Below are 17,841 nucleotides of genomic sequence, written 5' to 3' on the forward strand. Positions count from 1 at the left end.
AAATTACACACCTAACAAGAGGTAAAATAAAAGAAAAAAGGCAATGATCATTTAAAGTTGGTAAAGAAAATATAAATATTTTACAGGAACAAATTATAAGTATTTTGAAAGATACAAAGGTGAACATCAAGAAGAAGAATTTAACCAGTTAATATGATGTTGCTGAGAAAGAAGGACAGAAAGAGAGAAAAAGGCAATATACCAAATGTCACTGCACATAATTGGGAATAAAAAAACACTGCCATATAAAATAGAGAATTACGTATATGATACAAAGCTATAGTTATAAAGATTACCAATGGATTCAAACTCCAAACATTTCAAATTACTGAAGTCCATACTAACAAAGAAAACTTGGATGACACAGTAATATATTTAGTGGATCATACAGTGATTATATAGTAACATATTTAGGAACAGAAACCATAACAAATACTATGATGACAGAATTAAGACTAAATATAGCTCTAATGTCAATAAATGAAAGTGAGTTTAATACTACTTAAGAGAAAAGATAAACTGAATCACAAAGTGAAATCTAACTTTGGAACTTAAAAACTCATCTAGGGGCCAGCCTGGTGGCACAGCAGTTACGTTCGCACGTTCCACTTCAGTGGCCTGGGGTTCGCTGGTTCAGATTCCGGGTGCGGACATGGCACTCTTGGCAAGCCATGCTGTGGTAGGCGTCCCACATACAAAGTGGAGGAAGACGGGCACAGATGTTAGCTCAGAGCCAGTCTTCCTCAGCAAAAAAGAGGAAGATTGGCAGCAGATGATAGCTCAGGGCTAATCTTTCTCAAAAAAAAAAAACTTCATCTAAAGGAAGTGTCTCAAAAATGCCGAAAATAAAAGATGGTTAAAGGCATGCCAGGAAAATATAGTGATAAAGAAATAGCTGTTTGTATATTAATTATACAAGATTAAATTCAGAGTACAAAAGGATATAATGAAGCAATTTTATAACAAGCACATTTTATAATGATAAAGCGTACAATCCCAAATGAATAAAGATTTAACACTAAGATTTCTGTTCACAATACTGTGGTGGTTTAGATAGTCTAAAAATTTTTCCCTTTGTAAATACCTAGAAATGCTAAATTAGATAAAATTCTATCTTTTAAAATGCAGCGCTGGCCTGAAGAAAAGTAAGAAAATTTTACAATGGCCTGAAACGAAAGAGAAAGTCAAACCCACAGTGATAAAGCCACAGGCCACAATGAAGGTATCTGAAGACACCATCAACAGGGAATCTTAAGCCGTAGCCAAGCACAGCAACAGGAACAAGGTCTTAGATCTACACAAAGTGGACAATGGAAATGAGACTCTTAAACAAAACTTGAGCCTAAGAAAGCTACAACCTAAGTGAAAATGGAGAATGTGTGACAATAGGAAAAGATGTATGGCAAAAGGAAATTCAATGGGAAATAGCTTTATACATACATAATCAATTGCTTTTTCATAAGGGTGCCAAGGTAATTTATGGCAAAGAATAGACTTTTCCAAAAATGGTGCTGGAATAACTGGATATCAGATGAAAGAAAACTGAACCCAAAACTCTTATTTTACCCCATATGCAAAATTTAACTTGGGATGAATCATATATCAAAACATAAAAGCTAAAACTATAAAGTTTCCAGGACAAAACATAAAAGACCACATTTTTGATTTGGGGGTAAGAATAGACTTCTTGATGAGAACATAAAAAGCACTAACAATATAAGAAAAATGATAAATTAGATTTTATCAAAATTAAGAAGTTTTGTTCATCAAAGTATACCATAAAGAAAATTGAAAAGGCAAGCTACAGACCGGGAGAAAATACTCACAATTCGTATATCTGGCAAAAATCATGTATGCAGAATATAAAAAGAATTCCTACAAATCAATAGTGAAAAGATAAAACATAGGTAAAACATTAATATGCATTATATATAATATATAAGTATATATATTACATACAATTATATAATATATATATATACATACACCATATATATAAGGATATATATATATATATATATAAGGATAGCCAATAAGCACAGAGAAAGATGCCAACATCATTAGTTGTTAGGGAAACACAAATTAAAATACAATGAGCTACTACCTGAAAATCCATTCTTTTTGAATGGCTAAAATGAAAAAAGCTGACAATATCAAATGTTGACAAAGATGTGGAACATCTAGAACTCTCATATATTGCTAATGGGTTGGAAAAAGTTTGGCAGTTTCTTATAAAGTTAAACAGACACCCACCCTAAAGCCTAGCAAGAAAGAATAGAAAACGTCTACAAAACGACTTGTCCAAGAATGTTAATATCATCCTTACTCATAAGACTCTTGAACTAGAACCAGCCCAAATGTCCATCAGCAAGTGCATGAACAAAATAACTGTCTTATATTCAGAGATGAAAACATATATGAATCTCAAAAACATATTGAGCAAAAGAAGTCAGACATATATGAAATGCATGACTCTATTTTTAACAACTTCCAAAACAGACAAAAGTAAGCTATGTTACAGTGAGAAATTAAAACTCACTGAATATAATAGCAATCCTCGAGTCCATCCCATGACTAATGGACTGACAAGCACAGTTCTCCCTTGCTTAGCAAGTAATAAATTCAATTTCTTTGTTTCAGACATATTGAATGGGTTCTGGTTTCAGATATCTTGAATGATAGTCTCTTCCTTAACAGAATTCAAAAGATTAATTTAACAACAAAAGATAGGATTAGTAAACAAGAATATGGGTAAGCAAAAAATATCCAACCAAAGCACAGAAATTTCAAAAAATAAGAAAATACAGAAAAGAAGATAAGAGATGTGTGGAACACTGAGAAAAGGCCTATCATAGGTATAACTGGAGACCAAGGAGGAGAAAAACTGGGGCAAAAATATTTGAAGGGATAACAACTGAGAATTTTCCAGAACTAATGAATGACATCAACCCACAGATTAAGTAGGATAAATGAAAAGAAAACCACAGCTAGGCACATCATAGTAAAAGTTTTAGACATGAAGAGAAAACCTTAAAAACAGGCAGGGGAGGGAAAGACTATTCATAATAGCATCAAAGATATTAAATACCTAGCAGTAAATTTAATGATATGTGTGAAAGAACTATACGGTGAAAACTATAAAACCTTATTGAAAAAAAATTAAATAAAGGGAGGAATAACTAAGATAAAAACAAATTGAGAGCAATTAAGTAAATGGAAGAATACTTCACATTCATGGATTAAAATACTCTATATTATAAAGAATCAGTTCTCTCCAAACTGATCTATAGATGCAAAACAATCCTATTCACAATCCCAGAAAGCTTTTTTGTGAAAACTGGCAAATGAGTTCTACAATTTACAGGCAATGCAAAGAGTCAACAATAGGTGAGGCAATTTTGAAAAAACAACAAAGCTGGAAGATTTATGCTATCTTGTATCTGAAAAATAAAAATGGCAAGCAATAGGATATAGTGGAGTATGTGAGGAAGCCATTTGGTATAAACCTAATTCGGCCTGACTTTGTTTTTTCCAAAAGGGCCTGACTGTGGCTGTTGAGCACGCATTGTATATCTGCTTAGACATTTCCTATGGCCAGAACAAAGGCCCTTGAGATAAAGGTGCAACTTCCCCCCACATTAGCATTTCCTTAGGGATAAGCATTTTCCTTAGGCTAGGAACTGATTGCTGCACTCACCTTTGACCACCCAGCTCACCTGTGACCACTCAGCTGGAGACAACAGACTGCCACCCTGCTGTGTTCACTGAGACAGAAGACCTACCTGCTATTTCCATCAATCGCTGTGCTGACAGAGCAGTCTCGCGACTATTGTAAAAGGGACATTTCAATCCCATGTGAAACATCCTCTCTGGGGGTATATAACCACTCTGTGCACCCCACTTCTTTGGTGCCCTTTCTTCCTTCGGGAAGAAAGGCACCGGGTTATAATCCTCAGATTTAAGCTCAGAATAAACTCACCCAAATTTTCATTTATAGATTGGTTATGGATTATTTTCATCGACATATCAAAATATCTATTATAAAGTTATAGTAATTAAGAAGTATGGTACTGACAGGAAGATTGGCAATCAGACAAACAGAACAAACAATCTACACCTGCACTGTTCCATACAGTAGCCACTCGACACACGTGGCTATTTAAATTTAAATTTTAATTAATTAAAATTAGTTAAAATTCAAAATTCAGTCCTTAGTTGCAGTAGCCATATTTCAAGAACTCAGTAGCTGCACATAGCTAATAACTACTAAATTGAACAATTCATATGTGAATATTTCTATCATGGCAGAAAGTTCCATTAGCACTTACCTAGAAACGTACACATAAAATTACTTGATTTATGACAAAGGTGACACTCTAACGCAGTGGCGAAAAGTTGGTCTTTCCAATAAATTGCGATAGATCAATTGGACATCCATATACAAAAGTAAATAAATAATCAATCAACCCTGACATCTACCTCATACCATATGCAAAAATCAATGCCAAGCCAGCCCTGATGGCCTAGTGGTTAAAGTTCAGTCCTCTCACTGCTTCAGCAACCCAGGTTTGTCTCCTGATCATGGAACCCCACCACCTGTCTGTAGTCACATGCTGTGGCGGCTCACAAAAGAACTAGGAGGACTTACAAATAAGATAATACAACCACGCACTGGGGCTTTGCGGAGGGGAAAAAAAAAATCAATGTTAAGTGGATTACAGATTTAAATGTAAAAAATAAAGCAATACATTTTTTAGAAGAAAACATAGGAAATTATCTTCATAACCTTGTAGTAGACGAAGATTTCTAAGATAGGATGCAAAAAGTGTCAGCCATAAAAGACAATATTGATTAAGAGTATTAAAGATGACGTGAAAATTGAGAACTTCCACTTATCAAAAGACATTAAGAGAGTGGGGCTGGCCCCGTGGCCGAGTGGTTAAGTTTGCACGCTCCGCTGCAGGCGGCCCAGTGTTTCGTTGGTTCGAATCCTGGGCGCGGACATGGCACTGCTCACCAAACCACGTTGAGGCAGCGTCCCACATGCCACAACTAGAACCACAATGAAGAACATACAACTATGTACTGGGGGGGTGCTTTGGGGAGAAAAAGGAAAAAAAACAAAAAAAGAAAGAAAAAAAACGAAAAATAACAAAACCAAAAAAAAAGACATTAAGAGAGTGAAAAGGTAACCACAGCCTGAGAAAAATTATTTGCAATACATACACCTGACAAAGGACTCGGATTCAGAATATAAATCTGACAAAAGACTCCTACAAAACAATAAGAAAAAGGCAGATAGACGACCCAGTAGAAAAATGGATAAGACATGAATAGGCACTAAACAAAAGAGGATGTTCAAATGGCTAATAAGCATATAAAAAGGTGTTAAACTACATTTGTCATCAGAAAAATGTAAATGAAAACCTCAATGGATATGACTATGTACCTACCAGAATATCTAAAATGAAATTAAGGACACGCAATATGAAGTGTGTTGGTGGGGATGTGGTACAAGTGGAACTCTTATACACTATTGATGCAAGGATAAATTGGTATAACCACTTTGAAAAATGTTTGGCTGAGTTATGGGTTGAACTGTGTCCCCCTAAAATACACATGTTGAAGTCCTAACACCAGGGCCTCAGAACGTGACCTGATGTAGAAAAAGAGTCACTGCAGATGTAATTAGTTAAAATTAGGTCATTAGGGTGGGCCCTAATCCAATATGACTGGCATCTTTATAAAAAAGGGAAAATTTTGACAAAAATAGAGGTAAGGTGATGTGAACAGACTTTGGAAGAAAACAGCTATCTACAAGCCAAGGAGAGAGACATGGAACAAATCTTTCCCTCACAGCCCTGCAAAGGAATCACCACTGCCAACGCCTTGATTTTGGACTTTTAGCCTCCAGAACAGTGAGGCAGTAAGTTTCTATTGTTTAAGCCACTCAGTCACAGTGTCTCATTATGACAGCCTTGGCAAACTAATACAGGCAGTATCTACTTAGTGGAATATATGCATATCTTACGATAACAGTTTCTCTTCTTGGTATACACACAACAGAAATGCGTATTCACTATACGTTTACCAAAAGATTTGTGCAAGAATGTTCACAGCATTGCTATTTGTAAGAGCCCCAAACTAGAAACAATGTAAATGCTCATCAAAAGTAGAATGAATAACTAAAGTATGGTACATTACACAATAGAATTTTATGTGGCAATGAGAATAAACCAACTACAACAAGATGCAACAATATGAAAGGATTTCACAATGATGATGAGTGAATGAAGTCAGACACAAGAGAGCATATACGGATGATTGCCATGATATAGATGAACATGTAAAAGGAATCTAAGGTGTTAGAAGTCACAACAGTGGTTATCTTTGGAGAGGAGGGAGACAGTAGTGATTGGGAGGGGGCAAGAGGAAAATTTCTGGGATGCTGGTAATGCTCAATTTCTTGATCTTGGTGATGGCTATATTGTGAAAATTCTTCAAGTTGTACACTTATGATGTGCACAATTTTTTCCATGTATGTTCTACATCATTAAAAAAAGTTATTTGAAAGCTGAATATGTGAATTAAACAGCAGATTAGAAGAGCTGAATCGTAACCTATAAGAGAGATATTTAGAAACAGCTGTAACATAGCACAGATAGACAAAGAAAATATAAGAGACATTAATGGAAGGATAGTATAGAATGAAAGAGGTCAAATATAAGTCTAATTAGAATTACAAAGAAGATAATAAAGAGAATAGGTGAGAATCAATATTTGAAGAAGTAATAGATGAGAATTTCTCAGGATCTAGATGACTCAAATCTCAGATTGAAAATGTACAATAATCCTTATATAGAGAAAACCCTAAAGAATCCATGGGAAAACTACTAGAAATAATCAACAACTACAGCAGAGTTGCAGGGTACAAAATAAACCTACAAAACTCAGTTGCATTTCTATACTCTAGTAACGAACTAACAAGAAGAGGACTCAAGAATACAATCCCATTTACGATCACAACAAAAAGAATAAAATACCTAGGAATAAATTTAGCCAATGAGGTGAAAGACCCATATAATGAAAACTATAAGACATTACTGAAAGAAATCAATAATGACATAAAGAAATGGAAAGATATTTCAGGCACATGGATTGGAAGAATAAACATAGTTAAAATGTCCATCCTTCCTAAAGCAATCTACAGATTCAGCACAACCCCAGTTAGAATCCCAATGACATTCTTCACAGAAATAGAGCAAAGAATCCTAAATTTCATATGGGGCAACCAAAGACCACAAATTGCTGAAGCAATCCTTAGAAAAAAGAACAAAGCTGGAGGCATCTCAATCCCAGACTTCAAAATATTTTACAAAGCTACAGTAATCAAAATAGCATGGTACTGTACAAAAACAGGCACACAGACCAACGGAACAGAATTGAAAGCGCAGAAATAAAACCACACATCTATGGACAGCTCATCTTTGACAAAGGAGCTAAGAACATGCAATGGACAAAGGACAGTCTCTTCAATAAATGGTGTTGGGAAAACTGGACAGCCACATGCAAAAGAATGAAAATAGACCATTATCTTTTGCCATATACAAAAATTAACTCCAAATGGATCAAAGACTTGAAGGTAAGATCTGAAACCATAAAATTTCTAGAAGAAAATATAGGCAGTACACTCTTTGACATCAGTGTTAGAAGGATCTTTTCGAATACTATGTCTACTTGGATAACGGAAACAAAAGAAAAAATAAACAAGTGGGACTTCATCAGACTAAAGAGTTTCTGCAAGGCAAAAAGAAACTAGAATCAAAATAAAAAGACCACCCATCAACTGGGAGAAAATATTTGCAAATCATAAATCCAACAAGGGGTCAATCTCCATAATACATAAAGAACTCACACAACTGAACTACAAAAAAACGAACATCCTGATCAAAAAGTGGGCAGAGGATATGAACAGACATTTTTCCAAAGAAGATATACAGACGGCCAATAGGGACACAAAAAGATGTTCAACATCACTAGTCATCAGGGAAATGCAAATCAAAACTACACTAAGATATCACCTTACACCCATGAGAATGGCTATAATCACTAACACAAAAAATAACAAATGTTGGAGAGGTTGTGGAGAAAAAGGAACCTTCATACACTGCTGGTGGGAATGCAAACTGATGCAGCCACTATGGAAAACAGTATGGAGATTTCTCAAAAAATTAAAAATAGAACTACCATCTGACCCAGCTATCCCACTACTGGGTATTTACCCAAAGAAGTTGAAATCAACAATATGAAGAGACTTATGAACCCCTACGTTCACTGCAGCATTATTCACAATAGCCAAGATGTGGAAGCAACCCAAGTGCCCGTCAACTGATGAATGGATAAAGAAGATGTGGTGTATACATATATACCACATATACATATATATGTATATGTATATACAATGGACTACTACTCAGCGATAAAAAAAGACATAATCATCCCATTTGCAATAACATGGATGGACCTTGAGGGTGTTATGTTAAGTGAAATAAGCTAGACAGAGAAAGTTAAGTGAAATAAGCTCGACAGAGAAAGACAAGCACCATATGATTTCACTCATATGTGGAAGATAAACACACAGACAAAGAGAACAGTTTAGTGGCTACCAGGGGGAAGGGGTTTGGGAGGTGGGCACAAGGGGTAAAGGGGCACATTTATATGGTAACTGACAAATAATAATGGACAACTGAAACTTTACAATGTTATAAACGATTATGACCTCAATAAAAAATAATTAAAAAATACAATAATCCTAAACAAGATAAATAAAAAGAAAACCACACTGAATAAATTATAGTGAAACCGCAGAAGTCCAAAGACAAAGGGAAAATCTTAAAATTGGATACAGATAACAGAGACATGATCTACAAAGGAATGAAAATTAGACTAATTCCCTTTTTTTATTTGAAAATTTTCAAACTCACAGAAAAGCCAAAAAGTATAAATACAATGAACACACTTATACCCTCACCAGATGCACACTGTTAACATTTGGCTGACCCCCTCAAAGTTTCTGTAAACATATATGTGTCCTTCCCTTTTGGGAAAAATGTAGAAAGTAGGCTGCAGATAGCAGGATTCTTCATCCCCAAATTCGTTGTCATGCATTTCCCAGGAACAAGAACATTCTGTATTCAGCTACAACACCATTACCTCATCTAAGATTATCAGCACAATTCAACAACATCACTCTGATAGAGTCCAGGTGAAATGTTCCCAGTTATCACCATGATGTCCTCTACAACTTTTTTTTTACTTCTCCAGGATCTAATCAAGATTTATGATTCCTTTCAGATATTCTAGCTCTTAGGTGTCTCTCAACTTAGAACATTCTCACCACTTCCTTTGGTTTTTCATGACATTGAATCATTTGAAGAGTTCAGGTCACTTGTCCTGAAAAAAATATCCCACATTCTGAACTGGTTTGACTGTTTCCTCATGATTATCAGGTCAAGTATTCCAGGAAGAACATCGCTTAGGAATGTTGTATACCTCCTGTGCACCACACTACACCTGTAGCTCACCTGATTAGCGATACCAACCTTGAGCATTTTGTGATTTTTCTCTTTGTAATTAATAAGTCACCTGTAGGATAATACTTTGAGACTTGAGAGCACAATTTTTAATGGCAACTATGGAAGCCAGAATACAACCTTCAAAGTGCTAAGAAGAAATGGCTATCAAAGTAGAGCTGTACTGCCAACTAAAATATCATTCAAGAATGAAGGCAAAACAAGACACATTCTGAAATTATTATTTCATGATCCAGTAAAAAAAAAAAATTACTGGGAAGCCTGTATATACACAAAAAGAATGGTTTGCATGGAGCTTTGTATTTCATACACTTGCCAGGGATTTAACATTTTTAGCATATCTTGAAAAAAGTACTTTACCTGCCATCTCTGCTGAGGGCAAAAGTGATGCCATCTTTCTGGAAAGGAAGCAGCTTTGCTCTCAGTTTGTCGGGCAAAAAATCCAGCTGTTTATAAGATTCACTCGTCAAACAAGAAATCTGAGGTATAAGAGACTTTTTTATGTTACGAACTCTAGGCATGATGACCCTAAAAACAAAGAAATCACAAAAGGGGAGGGGTGGGAGAAATAGATATTACTAAGTGTATTAGAAAACGAAACATAAATAATAATATTAAAGTACTTATCAGTAGCCTTGATATACTATCTACATAGATATAAACTGATTAATTCATGTTTCCAGAACAAGCTATTAAGGAAATTCAAAGCATTGAGTCCAAAAGCAATTACTTAATGCACTATCTAGGAACTCATCACCTCTATTTCATCTGTATTTCTAATTGAGCCATAATATAGCCATACTCCTGTTCTAAGCAATAAATGTATTACTGAAAAGTTATAAATCAACTAGACTTTTACAAACTGAATAATTTTTAACATAATGTGTGAATTTGTATAGAAAGACGAATTCTTTTATAATTAATCCTTTTATAAATGTACATTTTCATATCACAGCAGATTTTCTAGGACTGCAGTAAAACTGCATTTTAAAAATTATAAAATACAAAGACATTGACTCCAAACTTAAAATAATTAAATTAACTCAACATTATTAAATGGGATTGATTTTTAAATATTAAAATGAAGTATTTTTTTTAAGATTTTATTTCTTTTATTTTTTCCTTTTTCTCCCCAAAGCCCCCCGGTACATAGTTGTATATTCTTCGTTGTCGGTCCTTCTGGTTGTGGCATGTGGGACGCTGCCTCAGCGCGGTTTGATGAGCAGTGCCATGTCCGCGCCCAGGATTTGAACCAACGAAACACTGGGCCGCCTGCAGCGGAGCGCGCGAACTTAACCACTCGGCCACGGGGCCAGCCCCGAAGTATTTCAAATCAATTGAATCCACAGTGTAAACTCTGCCTGATTGGTACCTTCCTCTCTACTGGGTTTCCACAGATGTAATTTTAATTTTCTACTACATAAAAATTTCATATACAATTGGCCCTCTGTATCCATGGGTTCTGCAACCATGGATTCAACAAAACGCAGATGGAAAGGCCTACAATGGTTGCGTCTGTACTGAATATATAGACTTTTTTCCCTTGTCATTATTCCCTAAATAATAAAGTATAACACTATTTACACAGTATTGGCATTATATTAGGTATTATAAGTTATCTAGAGATGATTTAAAGTATATGAGTAGGGGTCAGCTCTGTGGCCGAGTGGTTAAGTTCGTGTGCTCTGCTGCGGCAGCCCAGGGTTCGGATCCTGGGCGCGGACATGGCACGGCTCATAAGGCCATGTTGAGGCAGCGTCCCACATCCCACAACTAGAAAGACCTGCAACTAAGATATACAACCGTGTACAGCGGGGATTTGGGGAGATAAAGCAGAAAAACAAAAAAAAGTATATGGGAGGATATGCGTAGGTTATATGCAAATACTATTCCATTTCATATATAGGACTTGAGCATCCAGGGTTTTTGGTCTCCCTGGGGGTCCTGGAACCAATCCCCCATGGATACCAAAGGACAATGGTATCTGTAAGTTCTTGGAATTCTGCCAGAAGAATTATCGCTAAACTATAAAGCTTCTCTAATAATAACCGTTTGTATTTAGATTGCACCTTTTTATCTGTTTATATATAATCTCATTCCATCTCTAAAACAACTTTCCTTTTATTCTCAATTATTTGCAGACTTATAAAACTTTAGCTCCCCTTTAATCAACTTCTGTGTCCAATGTCTAAGGACCCTAAGAATTCAAAAAGTATTTATTAATAACAAAAAGGTACTACATGCCACGATCTGGAGAAGTAAGGACCACGTACTCACAGAGCTTACATTCTTGAGGGGGAGACTAAAAATAAACAAGATGATTAATTACAGTATAGTACAAATATTATGAAGGAACTTAAGAGGGTAACGGCCACTTTAGACAGGCTGAACCACGTTTCAAGTGCTCAATGGCCACATATGGCTAGGGGCTATCATATTGAGCTGTGCAGAGATAGAATCCTTTCATCTTCACTGGAAGTTGTATTGGACAGCACTTACTGGAGAGAGTTAAGCAGAGAAGTGATGCAATCTGACTTACAATTCAAAAACTACCAGTGGAGGACAAAGGTGTCAATAGAAATTCAAAGGATAAATGTTCCTAGAGGACTAAAGTCCACAAAACTGCCACTGCTTCAGTAGGCAACTGGATTTAGAAATGATTTATGACTCAGACCTGTCTGATTACAGCCTTCATGAACACCAATGAGTGGGCATCTCTAGTACCCTCTCAACAACAACAACAACAACAACAACAACAAAACTGAGCCAGCCCAGTGGTGCAGCGGTTAAGTTCACATGCTCCACTTCAGTGGCCTGGGGTTTGCTGGTTTGCATCCCTGGCACAGACCTACAGACCGCTTATCAAGCCATGCTGGGGCAGGCATTCCACATATTAAAAAATAGAGGAAAATGGGCACAGATGTAAGCTCGGGGCCACTGTTCCTCAGCAAAAAGAGGATGATTGGAGGCATATGTTAGCTCAGGGCTTATCTTCCTCAACAAAAACAATAAAACTGAGTAAAGAATAGAGAATGATTCAAAAAGGGGAAAGTATGAAAGCAAGAAACCCATTATCAGGCTGCAACAGACAAGGGAAGAATCATCTTTAGAAGTGGAACTGGAGAGATTTGGGAAATGTATAGGAAGTAAACAAGACTTGCTGATGGAGTACACGTGGAAAATGAGGGAAATGTGAAATCAAGACGAACATTTAGAGTGATGGGAGTTGATGCAATTTACTGATACTAAAGACTAAGGAAGAAACGGATTGAGGAGGAAAAAAAACCAATAGATCTTTCAGAAATATATAAAGTTTAAGACGGCTTTAAGATATGAAGTGGAAATGTCAAATAGGCTTCAAAATACATGAGTCTGGAACCCTAGGGAGAGAACAAGGCTGGATACAAGTATTCGGGAGCTAGTGAATCCATATCATTCTTTGAGGAAACTCAACATCTGAGATCCTTGCTATGTTTGAGCATTTCCTCATATTACAAATCTGAGTGCGAGTCAGACATCACCTCCCAAGAGAAAAGGTGAAAACAGATTCTTGCTCTCCCAGCCTGCCTTACACCTATTGGGTTTGCTAATCAGATATACTCCTACTAGACTTTAATCTAGAAAGTCAAAACTCAAAGGAGTGGGGATTAGTGAAACATTCTGGCAAGGGTAGCAGTAGCAGAAAGAGCTATATCTACTTTCTACAAGTAACAGGGGTCCAGAAGCACTTCTTGGGGTCAATGGTATAAAGGGTAACACATTTTAGCTTAGAACATTGGCAAGAAGCTAAGAAAAATATACAAAAACAATTTTACTGTCTATTATCTTTGCTTTATTCACATTGCAAAAAATTTTAACAAACACTCCAAAAAAGAAACCCTGCTAAGCTGAGGTCACATTGCAACTTCTATGATTGATTTTATAAGGACTGACTCAGGCATTCCATTTGTAAAAATAAACAATGAAACTAAAGCCATCTTAACACAAAATTTATTTTAACAGAGTCACAAATAATAAATAATTATTTAAATATGAAGATGAAAGAAGTCTAAAATAGTATGAAAATGTTTAGAAAAATTTCAACTAAACTAAAATTATGGTGTAGCTGGCTCACAATTCAAATAGATATTTGGATACATAAAGAACTTAAAAATACATAGTGGTATAATCTAATTAATACAACATGAACGTTTTAGTTAATACTCAAAGTAATTTTTAAAAAGCCCTTTCCCATTTATACTATCTTTCTAAAATCTAAAAATCATAATGTTATAATAAAAAGCATCTCATGTAGGTCAGCCATATAGGTTAATCTGCTGCAAAGCTCAGTTGTAAACAATATCACATTAATAACAGAAGACTCAGGCTTAATATTCTTTCTAAATTATTAAGAAGCTAACAGTTATGATAAACTCACATCTCTAATCATAAAGATGGTAGATGATTTAGCTCAGAGATTTAGCAAAAAAGCTTTTATTTGATATATACATACCAGTTTACTTTTAGTAAGGTTGGGGGGTTATTAAGACGGAAACAGCAGGGGGCCAGCCCTGCAATACACAGCAATACACAACTTTTATTATCATGTTATTAAAATTATCAACACAACTACTATCTAGGGAAATCTAGTGAAAGCAAAATCTAGCAGAACTCATTTTCTAAGCAATTCTCTTGAAAAGCAACACTTCAGAAGAGAATGAAGGAAAGTTTTTATTTTCAATCTTTAAGATCAAGAAGGTACTTTTATAATCAATTGGGAACAAGGTACATTCAATTGGAATTTACCGATGCATTCTTAAGTAAAGAGAATTGTGCTGAGGAGAATCAGATATTGTTAAAATATACCAATAAGAGATTTATTTTGGAAATAATGAGCTAACAGCTGATCAGGGAAATTATGTACTTTGAGGAGATAGTTTTGTTATTTTTATTTTTTTAATTAAGAATTTATTGGATGGGATTTATAGAATAGATACAGACAAAGAGAGAATTAATGAACAGAAGAGACATTAAATATAAATGGACCAAAATTGCCAACAAAAAAAATATTATAATACTGGATTTAAAAATTAATATCTACATGCTGCTTTAAAAATACATATCTTAAAGAGAAAGAGTCATAAACACTGAATGTAAAAGAATGTAAAAAGACATATTATGCATACCAAGACATAGCTGGTATAACTTTATTAACATAAGACAGCATATACTGAAGGCTAAGAAACATTATTAGAAATAAAAAAGGACATTTTATAATGATAAAAGGTTTACCATACTGGAAAGATAAACAGTCTCAAAATATATAAAAATATAAGGGAAGACAGACAGAATAAAAGGAAAATTTGACAGAAACAAAGGAGAATGGCCAAATCTATAACCACAGATGGAGATTTTAATACATCTTTCTCAGGAATTGATCATACAAGTAGACTAAAGATCTATAAGGATATGGAAGAGCTGAAGAACACAATAAACAAACTTGAGCTATTTGGTGCCATGAGAAGAATATTCTTTTCAAGTTCATTCTATGAAGCCAACCTAAACTTGATCTCACAAGCACATTACAAGAAAAAAACATATACAAGACATTTTCTCATATTCATAGGTAAACAAAATATTAGCAAATCGAATACAGCAATAAATTAAGAGGCTATGCTATCAAGACTAAAATGGACTTATTAGAGGAATGCAAGGCTGGTTCAACTTTTAAAGCTCAATCAATGACAAGTGGATCCTAAAATTCAGGTGGAAATGCAAGGGACCCAGAATAGCCAAAACAACCTTGAAAAAAACAAAGTTGGAGGATTCATACCTCCTAGTTGTAAAACTTAGCATGAAGCTACATAACCAAGACAACGTAGTACTAATATAATGATAGAAAGGTAGATCAACGGAATAGAATTAAGAGTACAGAAATAAGCCCTTATATTTATGGTCAGTTGATTTTTGACAAGGGTGCCAAAACAATTCAATAGGAAAAGAATAGTCTTTTCAAGAAATAGTGCTGGGACTAGATATCTACATATAAAGAATGAAGCTGGACCCCTAACTCATACCATATACAAAAATTAACTCAAAATGGATCAAAAACTAAAATGAAAGAGTAAAAACTACAAAACTCTTAAAGCATAAGAGAAAATCTACATGACCTTGGGTTATGCAATGGTTTCTTAGATACACTGCCAAAAATAAAAGCAACAAAAGAAAAAAATAAATTAGATTTCACCAAAATTAAAAACTTTAGTGCTGCAAATACCATCAAGAAAGTGAAGACAGAGTCAGGAAGGACGCTGGTGTTGAGGAGAATAACTATCACAGCTTTCAGCACTTTGATGGAACCTCAAATGTGTGGTCTTCTGGCCAAGTGTCTGCAATTTCATATTGTTGGAGCATTCACTGTATCCCTGGGGGTTGCAGCTTTCTGCAACTTTGCTGTGGCTAAACCAAGAAAGCAGGCATATGCAGGCTTCTACAGAAATTATGATTGCATGAAAGATTCTGAGGAGATGAGGGAGGCTGGTATCTTTCAGAGTGCAAAGTGATTTTGGAATGTAAAGAATTTCTTTGGATTGAGATCCATGGAAGTTTGTCACTCATTGACCTATATTCCTGATCTATGAAACACAAATATTTGGGCTAAAGAATAGTTTCTCTTGATAAATAAACAATTAAGAAATATGTGGGAAAAAAATGAAGACAATCCATAAAAGGGGAAAAATATTTGCAAATTATATCTGACAAGAGACTAGTATCTGGAATATATAAAGAACAATTACAAATCAACAATAAAAAGACAACCCAATTTAAAAATGGGCAAAAATCTGAATAGACATTTCTCCAAAGATATATAAATGGCCAAAAAGCATACAAAAAGAGGTTCAACATCATTAGTAATAAGGGAAGTGAAAATCAAAACTTCAATGAAATACCACTTCATACCCAGTAGGATGGCTAAAATCAAAAAGACAGATAATAGGGGCTAGCCCCATGGCCTAGTGGTTAAGTTTGGCATGCTCTGCGTCAGCAGCCCAGGTTTGGTTCCTGGGCATGGACCTACACCACTCATTGGCAGCCATGCTGTGGCACTGACCCACATATGAAATAAAGGAAGACTGGTATAGATGTTAGCTCAGCAACAATCTTCCTCAAGTAAAAAGAGGAAGATTGGCAACAGATGTTAGCTTAGGGCAAATCTTCCTCAGCAAAAAACAAACAAACAAAAACAAGTAAGAAAAAGTGTTAGTGAAAGTGTGGAGAAATTAGAACCCTCAAACATTGCTTGTGGAAATGTATAAAAGTGTAGCTGCTATGGAAAACAGTTTGGCAGTTCATCAAAATGTTAAAAGCAAATATAGGGGCCGGCTATGTACCCGAGTGGTTAAGTTCACACGCTCCGCTGCGGTGGCCCAGGGTTCGGATCCTGGGCACGGACATGGCACCACTCGTCAGGCCACATTGATGTGGCATCCCACATCCCACAACTAGAAGGACGTGCAACTAACATATACAGCTGTGTACTGGGTGGTGGTGGGGGGGGGTGGTTGGGGAGATAAAGCTGAGAAAAAAATATTGGCAACAGTTGTTAGCCCAGGTGCCAATCTTAAAAAAAAAGAAAAAGAAAAAGAAAAGCAATTATAATAAGACCTGGAAATTCTACTCCTAGGTGCATACCCAAGAGAAATGAAAACATGCATACAAACAAAAGTTTGCATCTAAATTTCACAGCAGCATAATAGTTGAAAAGTAGGAACAACTCAAATGTCCATCAACTGATGAACCAATAAAGAAAATGTGGTATATCCATACGATGGAGTATTATTTGACAATAAAAACGAATGAAATACTGATACATGCTACAACATGGAAGAACTTTGAAAACATTATGCTGACAGAAGCCTCTCACAAAGACCATACACTGTGTGATCCCATTTATATGAGGTCTAGACTAGGCAAATGCATAGAAACAAAAAGTAAATGAGTGGTGGCTCCCTAGGGCTGGCAGGGGAGGGTAGGGGGAGAATAGAGAGCAACTGCTAATGAGTACTGGTTTTCTATTTAGAGTGAAGAAAATGTGCTAAAATTAGATTGTGATGATGGTTCCACAACTCTGTGAACATATTAAAACCCACAAATTTGTAAAATGAGTGAATTTTCTGGTACGTGAATTAAATCTCAATCAAGCTGCTAAAAAATGTATTGTGAAAAAAAACTCAACCAGTGTAATTCTCAACAATAAGAAAGCAAAGAA

General features: G+C 35.5%; 1 protein-coding gene across 8 annotated transcripts in view; it reads right to left on the reverse strand.

Moving 5' to 3' along the window:
- The window catches only part of ZRANB3 (zinc finger RANBP2-type containing 3), a 216,270-nt gene that overhangs the window by 188,917 nt on the left and 9,512 nt on the right, over positions 1-17,841 (reverse strand). For 6 of the 8 annotated variants that reach the window (XR_011428187.1, XR_011428186.1, XM_070240769.1 and 3 more), the window contains exon 2: positions 9,954-10,121. Coding sequence is in view for 6 of the 8 variants with exons in the window: in XM_014732443.3 (XP_014587929.1) it covers positions 9,954-10,114 (161 nt within the window). In the remaining 2 variants the exon portion in view is untranslated. Of the gene's footprint in view, positions 1-9,948; positions 10,122-17,841 lie in introns of all 8 variants that reach the window. The other 2 variants (XM_070240766.1, XM_070240768.1) reach the window with 1 other exon arrangement.

This window comes from Equus caballus, chromosome 18, assembly GCF_041296265.1.
Source record: "Equus caballus isolate H_3958 breed thoroughbred chromosome 18, TB-T2T, whole genome shotgun sequence".
NCBI lineage: Eukaryota > Metazoa > Chordata > Mammalia > Perissodactyla > Equidae > Equus > Equus caballus.